This window comes from Canis lupus, chromosome 34 (genome assembly GCF_048164855.1).
Source record: "Canis lupus baileyi chromosome 34, mCanLup2.hap1, whole genome shotgun sequence".
Taxonomy (NCBI): domain Eukaryota; kingdom Metazoa; phylum Chordata; class Mammalia; order Carnivora; family Canidae; genus Canis; species Canis lupus.
The window spans coordinates 23,222,303-23,240,638 of NC_132871.1; the positions used below are offsets into that span (position 1 = coordinate 23,222,303).

At 35.6% G+C, this 18,336-nt stretch overlaps 1 protein-coding gene across 1 annotated transcript in view; it reads left to right on the forward strand.

The window, feature by feature from the left end:
• Positions 1–18,336, forward strand: part of FAP (fibroblast activation protein alpha) — a 73,737-nt gene that overhangs the window by 15,708 nt on the left and 39,693 nt on the right. The window contains exons 4-12 of the mRNA XM_072811475.1: positions 3,528–3,626; positions 4,570–4,664; positions 5,603–5,677; positions 7,147–7,199; positions 10,557–10,629; positions 11,316–11,436; positions 12,331–12,485; positions 14,507–14,610; positions 16,773–16,908. Of these exons, the coding sequence (XP_072667576.1) occupies positions 3,528–3,626; positions 4,570–4,664; positions 5,603–5,677; positions 7,147–7,199; positions 10,557–10,629; positions 11,316–11,436; positions 12,331–12,485; positions 14,507–14,610; positions 16,773–16,908 (911 nt within the window). The remainder of the gene's footprint in view (positions 1–3,527; positions 3,627–4,569; positions 4,665–5,602; positions 5,678–7,146; positions 7,200–10,556; positions 10,630–11,315; positions 11,437–12,330; positions 12,486–14,506; positions 14,611–16,772; positions 16,909–18,336) is intronic.

The following is an 18,336-nucleotide window of genomic DNA, read 5'->3' on the forward strand; positions in this document are numbered from 1 at the left end:
TCTCTCTCTGCCTGTGTCTCTGCCTGTCTCTGTGTCTCTCATGAATAAATAAATACAATCTTTTTTTTAAAAAAAAAGAATATTTATTTGGTAGGAGGTTGGGCAAAATGGATGAAAGGGAGTGGGAGATACAGGCTTCCAGTTATAGAATGAATAAGTCACAGGAATAAAAGGCACAGCATAAGGAACATAGTGATATTGTAATAGCGATGTATGGGGACAGATGGTAGCTGCGCTTGTGGTGAACATAACATAATGAATGTATAAACTTGTTGAATCACTATGTTGTACACCTGAAACTAGTGTAGCATTGTATGTCAACTATACTCAAATTTTAAAAAAGGAAAAAATATGGAAAGAATACTGATAAGTTACAATAATAGCAAAAGCTAACATTTATTCACTGATTACCATGTGCCAAGCATAGAGCTAAATGTTTCATTTCAATTACTTCACTTAATTTAGCCTTCTATAGAAATGAAGATTAACTGCTGTGAATTTCTCAATTAAGCATAATTGCAAGCAAGGAAAATTATATGCAAGGATATTTAAATAGGAAAATCTATTATGTAAGTCATTAGCCATAATCAAAGCATAACTTCTGCTAGATGAAAAAGTAAATAAACAACAGTAAATAAATAAACCACCAAGGTTATATTTACTTATTGAATTAATATCACAAAAAGTCTTTTTAAAACCAATTATCTAGGGGTTTATTTTTAGTATTCACAATAAAGGATTCACTGAATTGAATTTTTTTTCATCTATATGTTCAGGATTGTGTAGACACAAATTAAACGTATCTCAAAAAGGAAAGTAATTTCCACTGCAAATAGTGTTAGAATTTCCCCTTAACTCTATTAGAAACAGATTGCAATTTCCTTTTAGGAGAGTTAAGTAAAATTTAATTAAATCCTTCACAAGTATTCTAATGTTATTGTAGTTAAATGGTCTTTAATTCATTGAATAGGAATTCTAAAATCAGTGGTATAAATATTATACAAGACCATTTAAGTAAATAGAAGAATTTTTATTATGAATAGCTGTATGGCATGTACAACCTTACTTAGAATTCAAAGAGAATGTAAGAAGATAAATATCTCAAAAACAGAATAACTTAGTGTTATTAGTGTCTGATTGCAAAGGGGTTCATCAGCCTCTTGTGTTCTTATAGCCATCAGAATAATTTTTAGTAAATTAAGAAAATGATTCAGGGTCCTAATTAAGCATATGGAGCATACATACATCAGTGTGTATCAGTTAAAATAGCAGAAGATGCTGTTATCCAGTTGGTCAACTAACTCTTATCACATGGCTATACATTTATGTAATTACAAGGTTATAGAGCATGCTGAGTCAAATTTCTTTTTTTTTTAATATTTTTTTCTTTATTTATTTATGATAGTCACACACACAGAGAGAGAGAGAGAGGCAGAGACACAGGCAGAGGGAGAAGCAGGCTCCATGCACCGGGAGCCCGACGTGGGATTCGATCCCGGGTCTCCAGGATCGCGCCCTGGGCCAAAGGCAGGCGCCAAACCGCTGCGCCACTCAGGGATCCCCTGAGTCTCAAATTTCAAAAGCTAGTCTGGTAGGACTGGAAGTATTATCATCATTTTCTAGTTCAATCTTTTATAATATTACAGGTGAGCAAGCTGTGATGCCAGAGGTTGACTTACCAAAGCCATATAGAAAATTAGTAGTAGAATGATTCTTTAAAAAAAGAGGGCATAAATCTCATCAATCCATCCATTCATCCATCCAGCCATTCTTCATTTCATGTGTTCATTCATTAAACAGACATTTGTTAAATGCCTATTATGTTCTAGATACTAGGGATGTGATGGTGAGCAAAACTAGATATGGTCCCTGGTCTTATGGTGACTATTTTGAGAATACAGTGGAAAGTGGAGAAATAGTAATAAAATAATCACTCAAATACATGTAAGATTACAAATCAAGACAAATACTTTTTTAGAAAATGAACATGGTCTATGGAAATATATAACAAGGGGACCAGATCTAAATCAGAAGGGCTTTCCCAGAGAAGTGACCTTTACATTAAGCATTTATAGCCTGAATAGAAGCAACAAGAGAGGAGAAGGTGCAAAGAGGCACAGAAGCCCTGGAGAAAGAAATGAGTATCTGAAGAACAGAAAGCCCAGCATGTTTGGAGTCTAAGAAGTAATGAGAGAGAGGCAAGAAGGAACAGGAAGGCCATCCCAGACCAGTTAGGGCCAATAGTTCAGACAAACATTTGGTCTTTATCCTAAGAGTTATGGAAAGCTGTGAGAGAGTTTAGCAGGAGGATAAAGTTATAGCTCTCATCTTCGACAGTTTTATTTTTACATGGGCAAATACCAGATTCACAACTGCTATTCAAGGTATAGGACATTTTTCTAAGTTTTGGTTCTGTAAGTGATGGCCTGGAGAAGGGGTAGGGTGGGAGGGATAGAGAATGGCAATATGGATATGAAGGAGGTTTGGAAGTTGGTTGCCATACTATCCATCTGGCGTATCTGACTGTTTGGGAGCTCTATAATGAATGTGTTCTGAGAATAGAGTCATGTTTGAAAAACACAATTGTTTTGGAAGATTCAAATATAGGTGAAATTTGCTTGTGGTTTGTGAGCTACCTTCGGAGAGGTTTTACATGGCAAAACCCTACTTCTGGAATTGTTAAGATGATGTGGCTTTTGTGGGTTGTTGTGGCTCATTTTCTCTATAAAAATCCCAGTCAGGAAGAGAAATTATCTAGGTTCATTAATGCCTCCTCTCTTGAGGTGTCTGAAGGTAAAGATTTGGGCTGACCTCTTCTGACCAAAGAGGATGCTAAACTATGTTGTTGATAAACCAGTAGTAATCCAAGCCAAGCATCTATGACAAAATACAACGAACAGCTTAAATGACTAGGTTTTTAGGCTAGTCTGCAATCCCAGCTTTGCACGGTTTAGAGTTGTTGGAACATCATCTCATCTTTTTTTAAAATACTCTGACAACTCTGCACAGCCTGAATAGCGTCCCTGCTGCTCAGCATGGCCCTCCTGGACACCCTCTGGTCCTTCTAGGCAAGCAAATGGCCTCTAGGCCTTCATTAGCCTGTCCGTCAGGGAGATAACAATGCTCACAGATCTTGAGACAGGAGTTAAACAAATGTTTAGCAATGGCAGATCTTCTCTTCTCTTCTCTTCTTCTCTTCTCTTCTCTTCTCTTCTCTTCTCTTCTCTTCTCTTCTCTTCTCTTTTTTGAGAAAGAGAGAAAATGTGTGTGCATGCAAATGGGATGGGGAGGGGCAGAGAGAGAGGGACAGAGAAAATCTTATGCAGGCTTCATGCTTACTCAGCGTGGAACCCACTTGGGGTTCAATCTGAGATCATGACCTGAGCAGAAACCAAGAGTCGGTAGCTCAACCCACTGAACCACCCAGGTGCCCAGCAGGTCTTTTCATTACATTAGATAGAACAGATGAGAGGATTTATTTAAATTTAATCATCTTTTTAGTAATAATGTTTCCATTTCTCCCAAAGTTCATGACTCCGAAGGAGGTACAACAAGAGCACTCACACTGGAGGATATTTTAAATGGGACATTTACCTATAAAACATTTTTTCCAAACTGGATTTCAGGTAAATGAATTATTTGTTTATCTTTTGAGTTCTTAAAAAATATGTGTTTTTTGTTTTTATTTTTAGTACCAATGCATCTCTATGGTAACCAAAGCAATATCATCTGAAATGGAAAGAAAGAGCAATTATTTAGATAAGTCAAGTGGCCACCAAAACACCTTTGGCAGAATCATTGGTCTGCGTTTACCCAATAGTAATGATGTCACTTAGAGTTTCAGCAAGAAAGTAAAAATTGAGAGTGCATTGCTAGAATAATTTGAGCATATTGTATGGTTCTTCAGAATGGGAGATATGCACCTATTTAGGAGATGTCATAAGAATTTTACCAAAAGAGAAATTCCATTGTCAACCTGGATAACCTGAGAAATGGACAAATCTTACTCTGACAAAAAGTCTTTCATGGGCCAAAAAATTGATATTTTTATATAAGTTTCCAAAATAGGATGTTGTCAGATAAGTCTAACCAAACAAGTAGTAAGGTCAACTACATTGTTTATGACATTATAGTTTATATCTAAAGTACAACTGAACAAATTTGAATATTTTGATTCTTCTCTTTAGGAAATAAAATGCACATCAAATGGGTTTTAAATTAAATCAAACACAACCCAAAAGTAATGTATTTTTTCATTGCAAAACAAACATACCATTTTAAACTAGTTTATCATCCTTGTAACATAGAGAAAAATTTATTCCCAAGCACCCTGAACTGGTCGTTATAGGACAGCTACTAGTAAACATAGCATTTTTTTGTGGAGAGTAGAGTAGAGCATCCTTTCATCACTTCCACTGTCAACTTATTATTTTAAATCTGACAAAGCAATGTCCTGGACAGGGAAGAAAAACAAAGTAAATCTGTGAAATAAGAGAGGTTTCTCTTTCTTGTAAATGTATTTCCTATTAAGGGAGATCATTTCAAGTTTATTTTCCTTCTTGTTTAAAGGACAAGAATATCTTCATCAGTCTACAGATAATGATATAGTATATTACAATATTGAAACAGGAGAATCATATACCATTTTGAGTAATGCCACCATGGTATGTATCCAGCATCATCTTCCTCCTCAAAACTTTGCCATTTCTTCACTAATCAAGGACCAAACTCTCAGCACTTGATCTGGACTCAACATGCCTTCTTGGCTCCATCTCTCACGAAATTGTCAAATTCTCTCTTCTGGTCACACTAGACTACTGCCCTGGTCTTCTCTCAATCACCTAGCATCTTTCTTTCTCTGTGGAAAAAGTGTAGCAAGAAACAAGAGTCAAGAACTCAGTCTTTATCACAGGGAAACCGAGGCTCCAATACAAGTCTGTCAATTCCCTAGTTACGGAAAGTTATATAGGGTTCTTCACTACACTAGCCACGATGTACCTCATTTTCTCTCTCTAAAGGGTAGGAAGAATAATATCTCTCTGGGTTACTACAAGAGGTAAGTGATGTAACATTGGAATGTAGTAGAACGGTGCCTAACACGGAATACACGCTCAATAAACAAGAGCTAGGAGATGTAGGTGCGTGCTGCTCTAACTCCCAGGCTCTCAGTCCCCTTGCTTTCTCCACCCTCAAAACCCTACTAATATTTTAAAGTCAAGCTCAGATGATACTCTCCTCCTCTGCGCAATCAATGATCTTCTCATTTGGATTTGATCTCTTCTTTTTTTAATGCTTTGACAATGTTATATTTATATATCTTTAATAGAACTTTCTAATTTGCAATGCATTACTGATTTTCAAGCTTAACATTTTAAGCTTCTAGAAATCACAAGGTATATCCTATTTATCAAATCTTCTTCCCATAATGTTTAATAAATTTCTTTGTATACAGTAAGTGCTATGTAAACATTTTTAAAAATTGCATCGAAGGCATATGTATGTAGGAGTATATCAGTTATATGATATCCTTTTAGAACTACACATTTACATGGCTCTGGGTGGTTTTTTTTCTGTATTCTAATCAACTTCTTTATAATTTCAGAAAAGTGTGAATGCTTCAAATTATGGCTTATCACCTGATCGTCAATTTGCATATCTAGAAAGTGATTATTCAAAGGTATGGACTATTTAATTTGGGTATATCTGTTTATATCTCTTACTAATCCACAGTTTGACTTGTAAAAGTAAGAGGAAGCAAGAGTATATTTTTATATCTAAATATTCAAGAAGTTAATGTGGGTTCTCAATGAGCCCCCAAAGTATAACTGAAACATACACAAATAATTCAGAATTTGGTGTACTTGTCTGGTTATCATCCAGGTAGTAGAAACTACTTTCCTCTGGGGGGGATACATTTCGGGGCACTGATGTTTATCAGAAATGGGAGAGTTATACTTGTATTTCTAAAGCTATTTGACTTCACAAATCATTATTTCGCACATATTTTAACCTCTTGAAAGTTTATTATTATTGAAAATGGGAATATCAACGTGTAACCTATTTAATTCACTTGCTCAGGTAAAATAATACATAGCCAGTGGTAGACCAGGGTTTAAATCTGTGTGTTCAAAAGCCTGGAAAAGGAGAATCCTACCAAACCATAATCATTTACCCTTACTTAATTTCCCCTTCCCGAATGAAGTTGCAGGGGGAATTTAATTATCTTGTTTTATCTACTTATACAACTCCAAGATAATTATTTTTTGTAATAAGACACAAATATTTATTATCAAATTAAACTTCTAGTAATTACTTTTAGACAGACAATCTTTTAATTGCCATTTCTCATATCCCATGTGAGACGTAAAACTCTTAATACACAGAATGAATAGTTACTCTTTCCTCTCCGCAGCTGTTCTTGTCTGCTGATTATTTTCCAGTGGACCAGGTCCTGGTCACTGGCAATCTTTAGGAAGACGCATTTCAACCAGTTAGAGTTTCTTTGCCAAGAGTTTGAAAGCTCTTTTAAGAAACAAAATCCAAAGTAATACTTATATTATTCACTAACCACAGAACAAATATACTTAATGAGAAAAAGAGCAGTTTTTTAAAGAGGAATTATAAACTACATATCTTCTATTTATTTTTCAATTTCTATTATTTTTAAAAGTGTTAAATTTAAAGAAAGATAAACATTTTGTAACAAAACCTGTGTTGAATGAAATTCTTTACCTAATTTTAGAGGGTATCATTGAAATCAACACAGGTGTAGGGTAATCCTTATGGCCATGGAGATCATAGTGGTTTCACTTCAATCAAGGTAAAGCATAAAGGGAAAATTCTTAGGAGAGAGTGTGTCAAAGAAAGCTTTTTATATTAAGAAATGTCTTCGGATATGCTTTTTATGGAGTGAGGGTTGAATCACTGCTGAGATTAGTTCTGGAACTTAGACAAACAGCACAAAAGTCCACAGTAAAACTCTTTAAATGAAGACTCTTTTGGAATTGAAACATATCTTTCCTAGTGCCTTGTGAAAATTATCCTTTTATAATTTTGGATTTTGAGTTGAATGATTTGTGATGATACATTATTAATATAAGCTTTTTAAGAATCATAATGTGTCTTTGTCTCTCCTCTTTCTGACAGCTTTGGAGATACTCTTACACAGCAACATATCACATCTATAACCTCAATAATGGGTAAAATTTCATGTCTATTTATTCATAATACTTACATCTATTATAGTTTTTCATTCCAAATTCTGTTTTGAGGTTAAGACTACATTCTCTTGTTACTGATTTTAGTTTCTTACTCCTTTACAGTGGATGTGTACCCATTACACTTAAGAAATTTAAAGAAATACTTTTATGGAATATTCACCTTTTTTATTTGACTAATACCTTGCATTTTTACACATAATGCAGTTTTATTTTCCCTACTTCGGGACACCACAGTATAAATAAACCATTTATGGAAGTAAACATACGTACTGAAAGTACAAACACATGCATGGGAATGATACAATACTTTCAGGAGAATTGCTACTTCATTGGAAGGAAGCAGAAGGGGAAGGAGATGCAATATTAGTTGTACTTGAACACATACTCCATTAATTGTTTTTTAAATCAGTTTTATTTAACATTGCAAAATATAAATATCCCTTAAATTTAAGTTGTGGATAAATTGTTACCTATTATATCATTTTCTTTATTTGTGATGCCTAACTACTTGAAATATTTACAATTTAAAAGAAAAAAAGGAGTGAGTAGGTAGGCAAAGACCTAGTGAAAGAATTCCTGGCAGAAGCAATAACATGTAAAGGCCCAAAGGGAAGGGAGAGCATGGAATGTTCCAGAAACTCAAAGTAGGTCAGTTGAGTTGAAACTGGAGAAGGGCATGCCGACTAGTGAGAGGTAATGTAAGGTTGGGAAGGAGTTGGGGCCAGGAAGCAGGGGCCAAATAATAATGAGGAAACAAGAAGAGTTTTAGATGTCGTTGTGATGACAATAGGGAATCACTGAAGAGTTTTAAATGGGAAATGACATGATCAGATTTGCACTTTAGAAAAATCACTCTGACTAAGTATGGACAATGAATTGGTTTAGTTACTCATCTTAATGTGATATCCTATTTGCTGTTATATAAAAGGGAAAAAATAATTATATGGCTTTAAGAGGTATTGAAAAATTTTATGGTCTATTTCCTCTTTTGTCCAGCAAGAGCACAAATATTCAAAAAAAATCTACTTATTTTAAAAGTTCAGGAAAGAATAACTCTGATCTTAAACTGTCAAATTAAGAACTAGGAACAGCTACATAAAGTAGAACCTACATAAAGTAGAACATTAGATAATGTACTCTGGGTCTTTCTCTTCTCTATATCCACATCATCATCAAATTCAAAAAGTATTTATTGAACACCTACTATGTGAAAAGCATGTGTGGGAAAGATACAGATGAATTTGAGGCACTAGCCCCGCTCTCAAGAAAACTTGAAACTAGTGAAATAAAAACCTTTACTCTTTCAGCACAACTTCTTGAAGCTTTAAACATTTTCTTATTTTTCTTATAATCACTTTGCAATTCTCCATGTCCTACCCATGTCGAGGTTCAACAAATTAAATAGCATTCCAAAAGAAGATGACAATACTAATATTTTAATTATGGCTTGTATAAGCTTTATGGCCTAGAATCATTTTAAGTATTTAGCTTTTGTGCAGTGAATTTAGTCAAACTTGCTTGCTTTCTTGCTTTCTTCCTTTCTTTCTTCCTTTCTTTCCTGTACAACTAATTTGCCAGACTGATTCTTTTTTGTCAGGCAAATATAGCATAATTTAGGAAGTGAGGGATGACAAATTTGTTGAGATTCAAGGCAAGACCAAATATCACTAATTCCAAGTTTTCTATGTGCCTCTGAAGAGTCTATAAAAATCTACTACAGAGCAAATGAAGATACTTCTGGTTTCAAGCATGGGAAGGAGTACTGAGGAGATGACAGCCTTTGTAAGCAGCCTCCTCCACTTTCTCTCATAGTGTTAGTTATTTAGAAAACAGAAAATGGCAGCTGTGGTGACTTGCCAGTCATGAAGAGCCTGTGTGCTGAGATTTTCAGCTTGGCGCTGTCTGAATGCGTGCCTAGATGATTCCACGGCATATGGAAACCTGAGACAGTGTTACAATGTCAAAGGTAGCATGAACCCTGGCTTGACACAGAACTGTAGCCAGGTGAAGAATGTCTTCTTTTTCGGATCATTCCTCATGTCTTTCAATATATTCTGGCCCTTCCTGGTGCCTGCTGCTCATAAACTGTCCTCTGGCAGGCAGGATTCTCACTGCAGCACCAATGGTTTCTCTCTTTTCCGGGGGCATCACTCTTTTCCCAAGCAAAACTGACCTGCCCCTGCTATGCTGGGCCTCAGGCTGCACGACCTAAGAAGTTACATCAAAGTAGTGTGGGTTACAAGCCTTTGCAGGTGTCTCTACTTTAAAAGAATGAGAAAAGTAGAAATGCCAGGCAGATGTTCAAGCCAGGCTAAAGTTAGTTTTTGGAGAGGAGGCCAAAGAGTCTTTCTTCAGGATCCTCAATTTATACATTGGAGGCAAGTCTTGTTTTGTGTCTCCACAAAAGCATTCCTAATAAAACCATTAATAGGATCTTCAAGAAGATAATAGTCAAAACTTGGGCATAGCATCCTATGACTCTTTAGCACTTGTAAAAATCTGAACACATTCTTGCTGAAGAACGACAAAAGCTCCACAGTGCAAGTTAGTCAATTGAGTATTTGCAGGGCGACTTTAGGCATCAAAGTGAGATTTTTGGCCAATAAGATATTTGAAATTTCCCCATGGGTGGAGAACTTTGCAAGCTTAAGGCATACTGCCCAGTGTATGATCTGTTTTTCAGTTTAGCTTGAGATCAGATGTTCCTTTCCTTTTCTGATTTCAAGTCAGATCCCTGGGGAGATTGTCAAATGGCATCTTATTTTCAAAAATTTGAAATGCATATGCATTCACAGAGATGGGGGTTGTAAATGAGAATGTGGAAGAGTACATATTAAACTTCAGCACAATTATAGCATTGGAGAGCTGGAAGGCACTTCATCGACCATCTCAGCCTGATGTGTACAAATTTTACAGTCCTGAGGGGTAAGAGGCTTGAGTTTACTTCGGGGTCTGCCAAGAACCAGCTATGTAATTTTAGAAAGTCGTATCCCTCGAACCTCATGTTTATTTTTTATAAAAGGAGGGGGTTCTTTTAGATAATTTCTAGAGATAGTCCCACTTTTGCAGCCTATAAATCTTTTTTGAAATCTCTAATTCACTTCACTAGAGAGGTCAGAAAACTGAGACCCAGAGAAGTCCAATGACTTTTAAGTAACTAGTAAAGAGCCCCAGTGTCTCTAGTGCCATTGCTGCCACATTCTTTCTGTTAGGTTTAAAGAAGCAGAGGATGATCCTTCATTGTTCTTGTTTACTTTTTTCTGTTTATAAAGACGTGTTTTTCCCATTGAACAGCAAGGTTTATTATTATTTTTTTCTTTCTTTTTTTCCTTCTAGAGAGTTTATAAGAAGAAATGAGCTTCCTCGTCCAATTCAGTATTTATGCTGGTCGCCTGTTGGGAGTAAATTAGTAAGTGTTTAAATTATAGAAGTGTTTAATCATTTAAATAAAAGAGGAGCCATTTGATTTTGGCCTTTGTTAAATTTCCCTGCCTGAAAGGAAAAAAAAAAATTCATGACTATTTTAGTGGTTAAAAACGGGAAGAGTTTTGATAAATTGAAACTCATCTGAGAATTCCGCAAAATCTCAAGCTCATGGATAGACTTCTTTAAATATCGCAGTCAAAAACTTTATCCTCATACTCAGCCAGAATGCGTTGTGCCAGAAAGCTGAGGAAAAATATGGTTTTCACAAGTTTCCCAGACTAGCTTCAGACAACATGAAATTTTGTCCAAGCTCTTATTTAAGGACTCTAAATAAAGATTAGATCTGGCTAGCTATTAATATTCAAAGATTTATTTGACTTTCTGTTAATATACACAATTATTTATTTGGGTAATAAAACAACATATACAATAGTAGACTTTATGCTTTATTTGGTATAGACTTTAAAAATCATAATTGATGTTAATTAATGTGAATTGGTTGGTTTTTTGACCTATTAAAATGATACTTCAGTTGCGAATCTTTTTCACATTTCAAAATGGATTACCACTCATTTTGCAAGTGTTAGATAAATAGTTAATACAAATGTCCAGACTTCATTGTGTTTCTTATGGAATTCTCCTTATTAACTCACTTACCATTACTTCTAGGCATATGTCTATCAAAACAATATCTATTTGAAACAAAGACCAGAAGACCCACCTTTTCAAATAACATATAATGGAAGAGAAAATAAAATATTCAATGGAATCCCAGACTGGGTATATGAAGGTAAAACTGTACTGTTTTTCTGCTGTTACTGTTTTAGGGCTTTAATTGAAAATAATTGCATATATTTAGTAAGATAGAGATGAGTGGTACGTTACTGAGATGAAGGGTGGCATTTCTGAAAGCTTTTATCAGGTTCGGAACAGAATGTGCCTGTTCTGAAAGAGCAAAATCTAATAATTGGCCTGAGAGAGTTTATTTTCATAAGCATTATAAAGTGGTAATAATAATTTATATTTCGAGAAGTATGTGGTCCTTAGATGCTGTTAGTACATTACCTCAGGTTTCTCTTTTCTTGAGAAATAAGTCTTTCTTCCAAAACGAAACAGCAGTCTACATAATTTTGCAGGGAAATATCCCTAGTTTTTGATGTTTTCGTGACTTGTGTCCTCTTTCTATGCCATGTAGGGTCCAGGACTTGACGTTAAAAGGTCTTATAGTCTTTGCCAATACTAAAAAATAAATAACTGAAGTGTTATTGTTGTTTTTAAAAATATTCCCAGAAGAAAAAGTTAACTTCCAACATTTATGTCACTCTGTAGTATTTAATTATAGTTCTTGTTTGGGTACTTTAGGTGACCATAGAAACCAGAAGCTGCCCCAAAGGAAAAAATCGTTTATTGTTGAAATGTTTAATTAATTTACTCAAATAATTACACTTCTGATTCATATCAATTCTTAAGAAGACTGGTTGATGTTTGATATGGGGTATAAGGTTAAAGTATTTCTTTAAATTCAGATTATCCTTTTTCATAACCAAATTTTGGCACATGTCACATCCACATTAAATAAATTATTTCAGTCAATAAATGCCTAATACAATGTATTTTGAGGCATTTACATTGATCTTAAGAGTAAGTTATAATTGTAATTAATATGCTTGTATTTATCTTTCAGAGGAAATGCTTGCTACAAAACATGCTCTCTGGTGGTCTCCTAATGGAAAATTTTTGGCATATGCAGAATTTAATGATACAGAGATACCAGTTATTGCCTATTCCTATTATGGTGATGAACAATATCCTAGAACAATAAATATTCCATACCCAAAGGTATGTTGAGTACTTTTAGCAGATGCTTCTATTCCTCCGGTGTCAAAATGAGCAACCAATACCATGAATAGAGGTGGGATCAACAAGTTTGGAGAGCTTCTTATCCTTGTGCATTGTAAGGCAAACATTGTACTGTGCTCTATTATTTATGTGGACATCTGTTGCTTTGGACATCTGGTTGTGCTGGATGAAGTAGTCTTTGCAAAATCCATCGCAGAATCTTTGAAAAACATATGGTCTAGATTATGGAGGAAAAACAAGCTTAACTTAATTTTAATTTTTCATATTTCATGCTCCAAATTCAGGGTAAAGTTCTGTTTTGCAATTCCCTCTTGAATTCTCATGTAAATGCCGACTAGAATGGAAAATACAAATGTTGAACTTGATGTTCCTGTCAGGTAGAAGCAGGTATGAGTTGTGATCTTTTCTGGACACACAAGGTAGGTTAAGTTTATAAGCCTAGTTTCTTCCTTGAGGAAATTAGACATGGAGTGAGCCCAGAGTTTCTTGTATAACCATTGTAGAATTCTTAGTGTACATACTTTTCATTCAGTCCCCTGTCCGAAGAGAGGGGTCCTGTGTCTGTAGTGGGAGAACAGCAAGGTCACTTGGAAGGCCATATGGTGGAGAAGCGTCATATCCTAATTTGATATAGACAAAAAACCTGAAAGGGGATCAAATCCTCCTCTTTCAAAAGGCATGGAAGTGATTTTAGAAAATAGTTCTTTGTTCTTTAGCTCCTATTGTGTTTACTTGCCAAAGAGAGCACTGTTATGGATGGACCCAGTGGGTCCCCATACATGACACGGATGGGACGGATGTGCATACACACAAGTGCTTTTCGATGCGAGCCAAAGTGGCTGTGGTCAGAGAAGTAGAAATAGCAGATAGTCTAAAATTTATGTTAAAGGTCATTTGAGAAAAGGCAGTGGACAGGAGGTGTACGTTTAGGTAGGAGATCTCTCAATGGCTGTGTACAAAGTCTGAAAGCTGGAGATATTTGGAAGCAAGAGGTATGGTACTTGGGGCCTGGGATGTAAAAGAGCTTGGATCTTTAGGAGGGTGGAAGGGAGCAGGAAGAGATGGAGGAACCCAGAATTGAAGACTGACACTGGCAGAGAAGTTGAGACCCAAACTTTCATGCTTCCTTGAAGACTGAAGTTGTTGAAACATCTGAAATCAGACTGAGAAGTGAGACAGCTTGCAAAAAACCAGAAGTCCCAGCTGAACCTCAGAGTGAAACGGGTCAGAGGAGAGCCTGGACAGTTCTTTAGATGAATCCAAACAGCCCAGAGTCATTTAAGGCTGTGAACCTAAACTTCCTGGACTTAAGTTGTTTAACAATTATAAGACTCTCTTTTTCTGTGTTAAAATAACAGGAACTCTAAGAAGCTGTCTGGGTGTGAACTACACTGTCATGTAAATTTAGGGTGTATAATAGCACAGAAAGTACAAAACAAGGAAAGTGCAAATTCCACGGGCACTTTATTTGGAGGTGACATTTCCCTAATTTGGGGGGGATGAAAGAAGTAGTAATATAACCAGCAAGGAGAGTGAGTGATGACTGTCCTAGACCAAACCATAGGGTACAAGGCAAAAGGTATCTTTCATTATTCATTCTTTACGCTCTCCCCACCCCACACTCCCTTTAGCACATGGAGAAATGATTGTTATACGTATCATAATAATAATTATAGGAAATATCTGTCTTGAAAGTCAGAAAAGAGAATATCAATTATGGAACTGCATTTTCATATCCAAAATATTTTTTCCCTATGAATCAAAGCCCCCTCATTAATCACTTAAAATGTGTGTTTTCACTCTGGTTGACACAATATTTGTAGTTGCCCTGCAAGTAAAATTGAAATGAGATTCCTGGTCATGTTATAATTAGAATGTTTTCACAGTAATATACTTAATATTATTAGCTTATAAAAATATGCCTAAATTCCTAAAGTGTCTTTAATATGTTGGCAATAATTAGAATTTTATGAGCTTATATATCTCCAATGTTTTGGCAGGCTGGAGCTAAGAACCCTGTTGTTCGGATCTTTATTATCGATACCACTTATCCTCAGCAGACAGGTCCCAGAGAAGTGCCAGTTCCAGCAATGATAGCATCAAGGTATAGTAAGCTCAGATGCTTCCCACCTTAAACTGAATTTTAACACTGAAATTTCTTTATCGGGATTTACACTTCTTTTCTAGTGAGTTTATGGTGTTTATATTCCAAGCAAAAATAAATAAATAAAGTTGGCATGCAAACCCGAATACATAATCAAATTAAAAATCACAAATACGTTTCTTAAATTGATTTTAAAATACTAGCCTCTTTCATACATATAAAGGTGATCTTAATGATAATATAAGGGATACTTCCCTCAGATGTGTGAATGTAAACTTGGGATCAGTAGGCAGATAGTATAATTCATACAAGTTCTCAGCATGGCTTCTCTCAACTCTGGTCTACTTTCCAACCCAGGATTTAGAGATCATGCTTGCTCACATATGCATGACAAACAAGAGGAAAAAAGCCAACCCTCTCCAAATATTAGCATTTTATTTTTTACTAGAATGCAGTCTATCCACAATTATCTGTTGGCACAATTATCTGTTTGGGGTTAACTACAGTTAGACAGGGACATGAAGCAGTCTCACTTCCCCAGCATGGCACCCTAGGTAGATATTGTCTGATTAACCCTGATTATAGCAACCCTGCAGCATCTCCATCAGTCCTCTGTGGTCATTCTGGGTGAAGCTGATAAAGGTAAGAGGTGCCCTATGCCCTGCCTGGTGGGCCTCTTTACCACTTCCCAAACCCTTGCAGGCCAGGGCTTGGCTTTTCCTCCTGCTGGCCCATGCAGGAGAGTCAGCCAAGGCCGAATGATTGATCACTAACAAGGTAAAGAACCTCAGCAGAGGCCTCTGCTGGGCCCTTCCAGGGTGAATCCACTCATGGGTAATTTAAAATAGCTTTATTATTATTGTTATTTTTTGGATGATCCATTACTCCCTCAGCCCCAATCTAGTTGACAAAAGCTCGACTAAATACGTCTTTTTTTTTTTTTCTTTTTAAGTATCATTCTCCTTAGGAGCCAAATGAAATGATAGAAGGGTGCTGTAGAAGGAGTCAAGAGGCTTGTTGGAGCATCTATAAAATCCTGACAATGTAACAGTAATAGTTAACATTTTCGTATCCCTCACCATGAAGCAGGCAGAAATCTCAAGAACTTCAAGCACTCTCAACAAATTTTGTAGCAAGCTTTAAATTTGGTAATATTATTATTCCCATTTTATATAGAAACAGAGGCACAGACATGTTAAGTAAGTAGCCTTAAATAGTATAACTAGTAGGAGGTAAAACCAGAATCTGAGCCAGAGACCCTTCCAGTTCTGTGATTTCTTTTACATCAATGTCCAAAATTCTGTGGTTTATTTACACTGATGTTCTCTATCTACAGCTTCGTCCTCAGAGTGGAGTAATGATTGCTGCCATTCATTGACACCAACTGTGTGCCAAGCATTATTTGAGTTACTTAATATACATCATCCATGATTATTGCAGTAAATCTGAATTTCAACCCCTGACCATGGTCACAGTTAAAACTCGGCTCCAACACAAACATGCCTGGAGAGAAAGACGGGCATTTATCACGCTTGGCTCTCTGCTAGTTAAAAAGTGAAAAAAATGAGTTTACCTGTGCAAAATCACCAGTTTCATGCTTTTTCCCCTGTAGATGGACCAATAACTTTGTCTCATGTCTTAAGATTTTTCCTAAGATGTAAAAATCCAAAGTGAGGAGAAAATTCAAGCATAAAATAAGTCCACTAGGTGAATGAGGTCTCTTAGAGATATTCTTAAAAGTCAGCAAGTATGGGGAGCCTGGGTGGTTCAGTCAGTTAAACATCCGACTCCTGATTTTGGCTCAGGTCATGATCTCAGGGTTGTGACGTGGAGCCCCACATTGAGCTCTGCACTGGGCAGGGAACCTGCTTGAGATTCTCTCTCCCTCTCTCTCTGCGCCAACCCCCCCCCCCCCCCGCCCTGCCCCGGTCCTGGGCTCATGTGCACTCTCTTTAAAAAAAATTTTTTAATAAAATAAATAAAATAAAAATCAGCAAGTATATTTAAGCTTCCTCTGTGGAAAAGGGAATGTTTTACTTTCCTTACCTATGGGATAAATATTTCATAATTCTAAAATACATCCTTTAGAAAACAAACCTTAAGAAATTATTTGATGTGATGCTACTTTATGGCTGTGACTATCTGTTTTGCTTTATTTGCAGTGATTATTATTTCAGTTGGCTCACATGGGTTACTGATGAACGAGTATGTTTGCAGTGGCTAAAAAGAATCCAGAACGTTTCAGTTCTGTCCATATGTGATTTCAGGGAAGGCTGGCAGACATGGGATTGTCCAAAGGTAGGTTATATTAGAACCCCAGAGGTATATTTCTGAAGATGAAAGCCCATGAGGGGGCTAATATTTTGTATTATAAGGCCAGAATTAACACATTCAATTCTTGATTGCTTTGCAGACAAATCCCTCCTTATTCAGCCCATTATTTTTATTAAAAATGACTTTAGCACTGATACTGCATAGAGAAAAAGGCTAAATGAAACAATTGGAGAAATAAGGTGTCTGGTTCTGAGTTAGGATGGAAATCCATCCTTTTGAGATGATACCACTGGCAGTCAAAACCCCCAAAATAATGAGGATGAAAAGATAAGATGGCTCTATTAGGAAAATAGATATGTTCTATTAAAAACAAAAAAACAAAAAAATTCTAATGGTGCTATGTTCTATTCAGTGTCAAAATTGAAAAATAAAAATTTCAGAGGAAATGGATATTATAAAAAAAAGCCAAATATTCCCATTTTAAAATTAACAGTAGATAATTGAGAGTATGACATGAAATAGCAGATCAAATTATCCTGCTCTCTGTTATCTTGAGAATACTCTACTATGCTAATTTTAGGAAGAAAAAACTCGCAAATTAGGCACAGATTTATTGTTGAGTTTTAATTGTTTCTATTGTTCAAATCCAAACATAATCTGTTAAATTAATGAGCTAGACAAGTACTTCAGCTATCTAAAAGCTTTAAAATGAGCCTGCTCATAAGGACTCATATTAGAGACTAAGAAATACAAAATGTTATCTTCAAGTAGGAAATTTGATGGATACATTTCATAAGACTTCTAATTATGGAGACATTTCATTAAACCGAATATGGAATAAACCTATTTTATAAAGTTAGGAAAAAAGCACAGAGCAATCAAAGTAAATCACTAAATTCCATCTCAAAATTAGGACACTATGTTTTGCAAGAAAAGAGTCATATGAATCTATTTGGAAATATATCAGGACTATAATAGTCAACATTACTCGGGCTAAAAATATTTTTTTAAATCACTACTCTGTAAGAAGCTTGACTAATTTTGATGGAATCTGCTAGAAGCTTATTTTTATCTTATTTATATTTTGAAATACAAAACAGAAAGATGTTGGCTTTAATGCAGTAGCATGGGGGGGAAAGAATAAACTTGATTGTGGTAGTTAATTAGAAACCATTTATCTGATAAATCAGGTTTGGAGGAATATATCTTCAATGTTTTCATTGAATCTAGGTATGAGGAATGATTGCTTTACTTTCATTAGTTTAAAACTACAAGATCAGTCATTTAGATACAATTTTTAGTTCTCAAAACTAGGCATTTAAAAACGGCAATTGCTTTGGAATCTGAAATTCTAATTTATCAAAATCAGGGACAACTTTAATCCAAACTGACAGTATATATAGGATACTTATTCAAGGAGCTGTGGAATTCCTTGGAATATAAACTTTAGCT